Below are 10,501 nucleotides of genomic sequence, written 5' to 3'. Positions count from 1 at the left end.
GTTTGTTGCCTAATGAATACTGATGCAAGCCCAGTTGCCCTACCAAACACTTCAGCCAGCTTAGCCAGACATTTAGTTCACTGTTCAACTTCTGGTTCAGGGAGGAGGAGCGCTTAAACACTTTGTCAGAGCTCGGCCTTCTGCCTGACGCCTGGCCAAGAGTGGATTATCCCCTTCCCTTTTTACCTGCTGTTTTCACGATAGAAGTAATGAGAAAATAAACCAGTGCACCATTCTACTGATGCCCAGTCACACATTTAGGCCTACATTCTCTTCATAAAAACAAGGCAAAGGGGATTTGTCAGAGGGGACGGTAAATGTTGTACGTGTCATAGAAAAGCTACATGTGCTTCCGGAGTTAATGAAGAAATCCTTATGGTGAGGAGAGACTCGTAAGGTCTGCGCGAGTGTGTGTTTGCCTGTGTGTGTCTGTGTCTTCGGGTGCACATTAGGGTGTGTGACGGCAATGTGTTTCAAATCATCCGTGCCCCCTCCCTTTCCCTTCTCTTTCATCAGCTGGGTCTCACCACCCCTATGTCTCCCCGTAAACGAACTGCTATAATTGACAATTGCAGGGGTCGAGAATAAACCATCGCCCGCGGAACATGTGTTTCAATATGGCGGCATTGCAATGGTGTTTTTGTTGTCATGTGTTTTTTACGTTCAGGTTAATGGCTTTGTTGCATCTGGAGTGTTGAATTTGGCCTCTCTTAATGGGCCTTAAGGGCTGGCTGACGTTAAGGCTCGTCCCACATGTTGGAACATTACAGTGAGGGGTTGGGTTAGGTTAGGTAGGTGAAAGACAAATCGTACAGTGTGGTTATTTGGTGTGCTGACAAAACAAGCCGCAGTGTTACTGGCCTTTTCTCCCCCGCTGCCACCGGCCACGGTTAGGTCACCCATATGTTTCCATTATTCCTGTTTGGATCTCGCTGATCACTGCGTGGGATGATGGGAGGAGAGGGGGATGGAGGGGGGTCATCGGCACCTGTGTTTGTGCTGTCTTTGACCCCGTCAGTCTGGTGCAGACCCGGCCTATGAACAGGCACACAGACATGTGGACAGACCCCACAAAATATGCTGGGAATGGCTTCCTGTTCTGCTCCTCCACCATATGGCCTGAGCTGGCCCCCAGAGAGAGAGAGAGAGCGAGAGAGAGAAAGAAACAGACAGGCTCTAGGCAGGCAGACACTCAGTCATGTCCCAATGGTGCCTTTGTCATGCACCTCAACCCCTGCTCTGCAGCCTCCAAAGTTCACGTCCGTCCAGGATTACGGAGGTCTCGCCCTGGGCCTGGAGCGACGCGCTGATCAGGGGCTGTGAAAATAAGGCCAGAGACCCACATCTCTCGCCTTGTAGTAGTCCAGAGGTAGGCTTCAAACCCCAGGCCCTCAGGGCTTCAGACAGACACAAACAGGGGCGTGGTACACACCCTGGGGGTCATGCTGAGCCCATCCAGTTTGGGCTGAAGACCCAGCTCAGAAAGCATGTTCGGAACACTCCTCCAGGGTTCCTTGAAAGCGAAACAAGCATACCTGCTAATTAATGAGCTGACACTTACGCACACTTGGATTTATGTTTGTGGCTTAGAAGACCACTGCGAGGGGGTTGCAGGCCTAAGCTAGTGACGTTCAAACTAAAATCTTCACCCTGCCATATCAGTCCGATTTCAGAATGTTTAGATAACGCATGTGTTTTTTGACCGCTTTTTGAAAATCTGCCACGCACAACACAAATATAGTGAGCACTGATCTACAGTGCGTCTGGAGGGTTCGTACGTGTATCCACCCTGTGCTGTTTCTGTGTGTTGTAGACGGTGCTGGTGGCTGAGATCCCCCCCTACAGGAACCAGAGAATATCCAGCCCAGTGCAGGTCAACTTCTACGTCTGCAATGGCAAGAGAAAGAGGAGCCAATACCAGCGCTTCACCTACCTTTCCCCAAACGGTAACCCCGCCAACCTTCAGGTTCACCTCCTTGCTTACATGTGGTTTGGGGGTTTATATTATCCCTGCTAGTTTTGCTTGATAACTTCTAAAGAGGTCAGACATGCTCATGCATTATACCTTCCAGTGTTTCCTCCTAAAATCATTTTGGCTCCACGAAAACAAACGCAATCTGTTGTGGCTTCGGTAGTGCCTGACACCGGTTCGCTTCACAGGCTTTGAGCGAGGGCAGAAGTGAAGCAGAAGATGTGAGTTGTGTTGATTTGGTTGCGAGCTTTGCCTTCTCCAGTGATGAGGTGTTAAGGGTTGACTGACAGAGCCTCTGGGCAATGTTGATGTTAAGTTTGAGAAGTCAATCCCTGAAACGTCAACCTCACACACAACTCATGGGTACATCCATCGCACACAGCTCACGTTCTGCACTACACGCTCACGTGCCCCCTGTTCTCCACATGTATAGTTGGCTTGACACATTGGAATGTGAGGAGGTTATTGGGATTCAGAGTCATTTCACAGTCTTACATCACCAACTAAATACCTCTCATTCTGGGCTCAGAGTAAATTGGCCAAATCCAAGTTTCATGCGTAGACACATTGATATTGATTGGAATCCATTGATGCTGCTAGAAGCAACATAGTTAATTATTCACAGCTTGCTGCATCTCTCTCTTTCTCTCTCTCTCTCTCTCTCTCTCTCTCTCTCTCTCTCTCTCTCTCTCTCTCTATCTCAATTCAATTGAAGGGCTTTATTGGCATGGAAAACACATGTTAACATTGCCGAAGCAAAGTGAACTAGATAATAAGCAAAGTGAAATAAACAATAAAGAATAAGTTCCAAAAGAATAAAGACATTTCAAATGTCTCTCTCTCTATATATCCAATGTTAGGTTAAGAATCAGGTCCAGGGGTGCTGAAAGGCAGCCTTCACCTTTAAATGTGATTTTAAGACTCTCTAAACACTTCAATGATCACCCGCTGCTATTGTAGCCTGGAGGAGATAAGAAGCAATGATTCAGGCCTTTGGACGGGACTCTGAGAAAGAGAGAGACCGCATCACCACCTTGACAACGAACAAAGGGCCCTATTTGGAGACGGTTCACGGGAGCAAGAGGGTGAACGAGAAAGACGCTGAGAAAGGGAGAGGTGAGGAGGGGGGGATGAGAGAGGGAGAGACAGGCCATTTTGGGGTGACTGACCCTAGCAGAGCGAGCGGTGGTGGGAGTTGAGGACAGACAAACTCTGGCCATATTTGGCAGCCCCATACGGACCAGGGAGACAGACAAGGAGATAAGCTGTACAAGGAGAAGCCTTATCACGCTTGGATTGTTTTGCATCTTCAAGTCATTTTCACGGAGAGTCAACATGATCCAATTAACAGATGAATGGGGTGTGCTCTCTGTTACGGTGCCAAATGAACTAGATTACAGTGGGGACCACACAAGCAGGGGCAGTGTTTATGACGGAACATAATCTACCACTCCAGTCACAGTCAAAGTTGCTTGCTGTGGTTCACCAGACCTTCTTATTTCTTATTTTGATATTTATCCATGTATTATAAACTGGGTGGGTTGAGCCCTGAATGCCGATTGTCTGAATGCTGTGGTTTAGCATTTTTTCTTTACTGTTTTAATTACATTGGCAACAAGTTTATGATAGCAATCAGGCTATTATAGACTTAGCCGTGGTATATTGGCTATATACCACACCTCCTCGGGCTTTAGCGCTTGAATATCATTTATTCAACACGATAGTCAACAAGCGACATTAAATAGTTCAGATAATACTGTGAGAGAACTGCTACAGTCGCAATAATGGCGCATTTCGCTACTGAGCTCATTTCCGTCCGTAGCCCCTGAACGTCTCTGAGTTTACCACTCATCTAGTTTGAACCCGTGTCTGCCTGCCCATGGGCACGTGTCCGGGTGAAGTGGCATCTTCTGTAAATGCAAGCAGAGCTGTTTCAACTGTGCCGAGGTAAAAGAGAAGCCCTAATTATATCCGTCCGAGATCAGATGCAGTTTGTCATCAAAGCAAACAGATCTCTCAAGTCACATTGAGGATAATTATAACATGGTAAAGAAGAGGGAAACCTGGTTGTTTGCTTTTGAGGGTTTCACTGTTTGAGAGTGTTTGAACACGTAGATAGAGAGCCAACTCAGCACTGTGGCCAGGTAAGGGGGGTGGTGTGTGTGTGTGTGTGTGTGTGTGTGTGTGTGTGTGTGTGTGTGTGTGTGTGTGTGTGTGTGTGTGTGTGTGTGTGTGTGTGTGTGTGTTACATAGAGGCTGTTCTCATCTCTTCCTCCTTCGCCCATCTGAGTGGGGCTTCCTGCCCACTTTAAACACAGTCGTGGTCGTCAATTATGCTTTCTAAAAAGAACATCTCGTTCACGCTCGGGCGTGTGCTCGTCTATAAAAAGGCAAAACCGCCACTTAAAATAGCCCTGCTTGTTTGAAAAAAGTGTGAAGGACGAAACAAACGATCTGCTGTCCACCAATCGCTTTTGAAAACAACTTGTATTTTCCACTGGAGTCACGTGATGCTTCTCTACTCATTCATGTGAAAACATAATCAGACAAGTGTGTGAAAAGGCCTATTGAACCTGTTGACAGCCCAACGCTTCCACTGTGGCACCTCAAACATATACGGCGTAGCTAAATGCCCAAGTAAGGAAACAAGAGGTAATATGTATTTGAATCCGTTTCGTCTCCATCTTATAAATAGGACAGTCATATCTCACGGGAGAGGCATTGTTTCTGTCGTGTAAACATCATCTGATTCTTATCTCCCCTTTGGTTTAGTCACGCCTCAGAGCGAGTGAGGATATTATTATCAGATGCAGTCTGGCGGATTGGAAACGATTGAGTCTTTGCCAGGTTTGACAGGTAAAGATAAGCTTGAATGGCAAGGCTGTCATAGGCCTGTTTTGTCCGACACAAGCAAGAAAGGAGTAGCAGATTTGAACCGTTGCATCTTCCAGATGTTAACGGGCATATCCTTCCGAATTTCATACAGGGAGTTTTTCAAATGGGCAATTAGCACGGTAATAATGCCGTTGCATGTCGATGCCAAGCAACAGAATGCGGATTGTCTCATGAACGTTGTTTTTAATTGTCTTCGTGCTTCTCAAAACTGCTCTTAATTGTCCTCACTTTCCTTCACAATGTCACGTGAAAATGATGACTAAAGCTGAATAAGTTTGTCCGGAAAGTTCATTGTCATGAGTTACAATTTGAGAGGAGAAAGATCCAAGAATCTAAGCAATATGTCACTCTGAAGTTATTCCGATTTTGTAGACTCTAAAATGTGCTGTTGGCAGCAGTTCTGGTTTGTATAAATCACCACATAGCCGATGTTGCGATGAACATACAGCACAAGTGTCCTTGTCTACATCCTAGTGTGTGTGTGTGAGTGTTGCTTTTCTTTTTCTGAGCTCTTGTCCAAATCATTCTTGCGCGAGTGAAGACGTGACACGCCGTCCTTTTCTTCTCCTTAAATGAGAAACCGTTTCACGGAACCACATAAAACAACAAACGCCGACAGTGCCGGCGCTGACGAAAGCCCGACCAAAGTCAGTTCTCGGAATGCCTTTCATTTCCACAAGTCGTTTTTGAGGTTCCTGCTGTAGATCAGGTTCTATTGTTAACACCAGCGGGGGCTGCTACTGATTCCTGGCCGTAGGTTTGTGGTCTGAGACGTGGGAGGGAGGAGAGAGAGAGGGGTATGTTCAGAAGAAACAAGAGTGAGACACGTACACGAGAACTTCACGAACCGCATGCCGTGAACTTCTCCCCAAAGATGTGTCATGTTAACCAAACTGGAGACTGAGACGTTTCCTTGTTTCCAAGTTAGGACAGTGACAGACACACACACACACACACACACACACACACACACACACACACACACACAAACACTCGCAGACACACTCCCACACACATTTACATGGCATGCGTAGACTAGGACACCAGCCGTCAGCCAGATTGCATCCACAGTGGGACATAGTGAATTAAACACCAGTGAGTTGATGACTACTACCATGAAGCACCACCTGCTCCACTCTGAATATCAGAGATACAGCTAGCATACTTTTTCCTAACCATATGACCCGACCGGGAAAAACCCTGGGCCCTGGTGGTCGTCTGCTAAAACTAGGGCCTGGAGTTTTTCCTAGTCAGGTCACATGGTCAGGGAAAACTCAGGACCCTAGGTATAATGCATTGGGCACTGTCTTTCCACAGTGCAATCAAACCAGCTCTTTTATGGAGACAGTAGAGCATCCACTCCATACTTCCACTCTGAGAGCAGAGCAGCCAATCGTAATGAGAATCAGAGTACATCTCAGCAAGCCCTCTTGCCCGGCTGTCTCTTTCCTTCACACGACAACCTGCCGAGGCTAGGCCCTCTATGCTCAACACCCCACAAACCCATCCTTGAACCCTCACCCCCATCCCTGGGAGGAAACTAGTTCCTAATAAATACTCAGATGAGGCCAGATCACTTTAATGCGAGCAGACAGACACAGACAGCCAGAGATGGGGAGAAAAACATGTGCAGAGCGTAAACTGTCTGTCGGCCATAACCCGCAGGTTGGGAGGAAATAGAAGCCAGCTGGGGATGGGACTCACAGGGTGAATCTGCTACCATGGAACTGGGAAGGGGCAGCGTGTGTGTTTGGAGGGAAACACATACAGATAGCTGGAAGGAATGGACAGAGAGATGGGTCAGGAGACAGATTGAGGAATGATTGAGGGCCGGCCCTGTGGCTCTGACAAGACTGACGTAAATAGGCTTCCCACTGGGTAATCACACCAGCTCATCTCTCCCCAAAGGAGACTGGGGGTGTGAAAGTTAATCTCTCAGTTACGTCCTGTCCCAACAATAATAACATCATAACACGACGATAGGAATAGTTTTTCATCTGATCAAAACACTCATTTATTCAGACAATGGTTATTACTATTATTACACCTTCATCAGGATTTATTTATTCTTACTTTGTTAGTAAAAAGTAACTATCATAAGAAATACATTTATGGTGGCCAATTTGTAGGCTGAAAAGAGTGTCAGAAGACATTTTGTAGGCTGAGAAGAGTGTCAGAAGATATTTAGTAGGCTGAATAAAGTGTCAGAAGACATTTAGGAGACTAAATAGAGTGTCCGAAGACATTTAGTAGGCTGAATAGAGTGTCAGAAGACATTTTGTAGGCTGAATAGAGTGTCAGAAGACATTTTGTAGGCTGAATAGAGTGTCAGAAGATATTTAGTAGGCTGAATAGAGTGTCAGAAGACATTTAGGAGACTAAATAGAGTGTCCGAAGACATTTAGTAGGCTGAATAGAGTGTCAGAAGACATTTTGTAGGCTGAATAGAGTGTCAAAAGCCATTTTGTATGCTGAATAGAATGTCATAAGACATTTAGTAGGCTGAATAGAGTGTCATTAGACATTTAGTAGGCCGAATAGAGTGTCAGACGACATTTTGTATGCTGAATAGTGTCAGACGACATTTAGTAGACTGAATAGTGTCGGGAAGACATATAGTAGGCTGAATTGAGTGTCAGAAGACATTTAGTAGGCTGAATAGTGTCAGAAGACATTTTGTCGACTGAATAGAGTGTCAGAAGACATTTTGTAGACTGAATAGTGTCAGAAGACATTTTGTAGGCAGAATAGGGTGTCAGAAGACATTTTGTAGGCTGAATAGTGTCCGAAGACATTTTGTAGACTGAATAGAGTCTCCGAAGACATTTAGTAGACTGAATAGAGTGTCTGAAAATATTTAGTAGGCTGAATAGAGTATCAGAAGACATTTTGTAGACTGAATAGAGTGTCCGAAGACATTTAGTAGGCTGAATAGTGTGTCAGAAGACATATAGTAGGCTGAATAGAGTGTCAGAAGACATTTTGTAGACTGAATAGTGTCAGAAGACATTTGTAGACTGAATAGAGTGTCAGAAGACAATTAGTAGACTGAATAGAGTGTCAGAAGACATTTAGTCGGCTGAATAGAGTGTCAGAAGACATTTAGTGAGCTGAATAGAGTGTCAGAAGACATTTAGTAGCCTGAATAGAGTGTCCGAAGACATTTAGTAGGCTGAATAGAGTGTCAGATGACATATAGTAGGCTGAATAGAGTGTCAGAAGACATTTTGTAGACTGAGAGTGTCAGAAGACATTTTGTAGACTGAATAGACTGTCAGAAGACATTTAGTAGACTGAATAGAGTGTCAGAAGATATTTAGTAGGCTGAATAGAGTGTCAGAAGACATTTGGGAGTCTGAATAGAGTGTCCGAAGATATTTAGTAGGCTGAATAGAGTGTCAGAAGACATTTTGTAGGCTGAATAGAGTGTCAGAAGCCATTTTGTATGCTGAATAGAATGTCATAAGACATTTAGTAGGCATAATAGAGTGTCAGAAGATATTTAGTAGGCCGAATAGAGTGTCAGAAGACATGTTGTAGGCTGAATAGTGTCAGAAGATATTTAGTAGGCTGAATAGAGTGTCAGAAGACATTTGGGAGACTGAATAGAGTGTCCAAAGACATTTAGTAGGCTTAATAGAGTGTCAGAAGACATTTTGTAGGCTGAATAGAGTGTCAGAAGACATTTAGTAGGCTGAATAGAGTGTCAGAAGACATTTTGTAGACTGAATAGAGTGTCAGAAGATATTTAGTAGGCTGAATAGTGTCAGAAGACATTTAGGAGACTGAGTAGAGTGTCCGAAGACATTTAGTAGGCTGAATAGGGTGTCAGAAGCCATTTTCTAGGCTGAATAGAATGTCATAAGACATTTAGTAGGCTGAATAGAGTGTCATTAGACATTTAGTAAGACGAATAGAGTGTCAGAAGACATTTTGTAGGCTGAATAGAGTGTCAGAAGACATTTAGTAGGCTGAATAGAGTGTCAGAAGACATTTTGTCGACTGAATAGAGTGTCAGAAGACATTTTGTAGGCTGAATATTGTCAGAAGACATTTTGTAGGCTGAATAGAGTGTCAGAAGACATTTAGTAGGCTGAATAGAGTGTCATTAGACATTTATTAAGACGAATAGAGTGTCAGAAGACATTTTGTAGGCTGAATAGAGTGTCAGAAGACATTTAGTAGGCTGAATAGAGTGTCAGAAGACATTTTGTAGACTGAATAGAGTGTCAGAAGACATTTAGTAGGCTGAATAGAGTGTCAGAAGACATTTAGTAGACTGAATAGAGTGTCAGAAGACATTTAGTAGGCTGAATAGAGTGTCAGAAGACATTTTGTAGGCTGAATAGAGTGTCAGAAGACATTTTGTAGGCTGAATAGAGTGTCAGAAGACATTTTGAAGACATTTTGTAGGCTGAATAGAGTGTCAGAAGACATTTTGTAGGCTGAATAGAGTGTCAGAAGACATTTAGTAGGCTGAATAGAGTGTCAGAAGACATTTAGTAGCCTGAATAGAGTGTCAGAAGACATTTTGTAGGCTGAATAGAGTGTCCGAAGACATTTTGTAGGCTGAATAGAGTGTCCGAAGACATTTAGTAGGCTGAATAGAGTGTCAGAAGACATTTTGTAGGCTGAATAGAGTGTCAGAAGACATTTTGTAGGCTGAATAGAGTGTCAGAAGACATTTTGTAGGCTGAATAAGAGTGTCATAAGACATTTAGTAGGCTGAATAGAGTGTCAGAGACATTTAGTCTGAATAGAGTGTCAGAAGACATTTTGTATGCTGAAGACATTTAGTAGGCTGAATAGAGTGTCAGAAGACATTTAGTAGGCTGAATAGAAGACATTTAGTCTGAATAGAAAGACATTTAGTAGACTGCTGAATAGTGTCAGAAGACATTTTCTAGGCTGAATAGAATGTCATAAGACATTTAGTAGGCTGAATAGAGTGTCAGAAGACATTTAGTAGACTGAATAGAGTGTCAGAAGATATTTAGTAGGCTGAATAGTGTGTCAGAAGACATTTAGTAGGCTGAATAGAGTGTCAGAAGACATTTAGTAGGCTGAATAGAGTGTCAGAAGACATTTTGTAGGCTGTAGGCTGAATAGAATAGAATGTCATAAGACATTTTGTAGGCTGAATAGAGTGTCAGAAGACATTTAGTAGGCTGAATAGAGTGTCAGAAGACATTTTGTAGACTGAATAGAGTGTCAGAAGACATTTTGTAGGCTGAATAGAGTGTCAGAAGACATTTTGTAGGCTGAATAGAGTGTCAGAAGACATTTAGTAGGCTGAATAGAGTGTCAGAAGACATTTAGTAGGCTGAATAGAGTGTCAGAAGACATTTTGTAGGCTGAATAGAGTGTCAGAAGACATTTTGTAGGCTGAATAGAGTGTCAGAAGACATTTAGTAGGCTGAATAGAGTGTCAGAAGACATTTAGTAGACTGAATAGAGTGTCAGAAGACATTTTGTAGGCTGAATAGAGTGTCAGAAGACATTTAGTAGGCTGAATAGAGTGTCAGAAGACATTTAGTAGGCTGAATAGAGTGTCAGAAGACATTTAGTAGGCTGAATAGAGTGTCAGAAGACATTTAGTAGGCTGAATAGAGTGTCAGAAGACATTTTGTAGGC

At 43.7% G+C, this 10,501-nt stretch overlaps 1 protein-coding gene across 2 annotated transcripts in view; it reads left to right on the top strand.

Moving 5' to 3' along the window:
* The window catches only part of LOC135520030 (nuclear factor of activated T-cells, cytoplasmic 1-like), a 90,884-nt gene that overhangs the window by 36,739 nt on the left and 43,644 nt on the right, over nt 1-10,501 (top strand). For both annotated transcript variants that reach the window (XM_064945337.1, XM_064945338.1), the window contains exon 8: nt 1,814-1,946. In XM_064945337.1, the coding sequence (XP_064801409.1) occupies nt 1,814-1,946 (133 nt within the window). The remainder of the gene's footprint in view (nt 1-1,813; nt 1,947-10,501) is intronic.

The sequence above is a fragment of the Oncorhynchus masou genome, chromosome 29 (assembly GCF_036934945.1).
Source record: "Oncorhynchus masou masou isolate Uvic2021 chromosome 29, UVic_Omas_1.1, whole genome shotgun sequence".
NCBI lineage: Eukaryota > Metazoa > Chordata > Actinopteri > Salmoniformes > Salmonidae > Oncorhynchus > Oncorhynchus masou.
The sequence above is the reverse complement of the archived record's forward strand: the minus strand, read 5'-3'. Positions and strand labels throughout refer to the sequence as shown.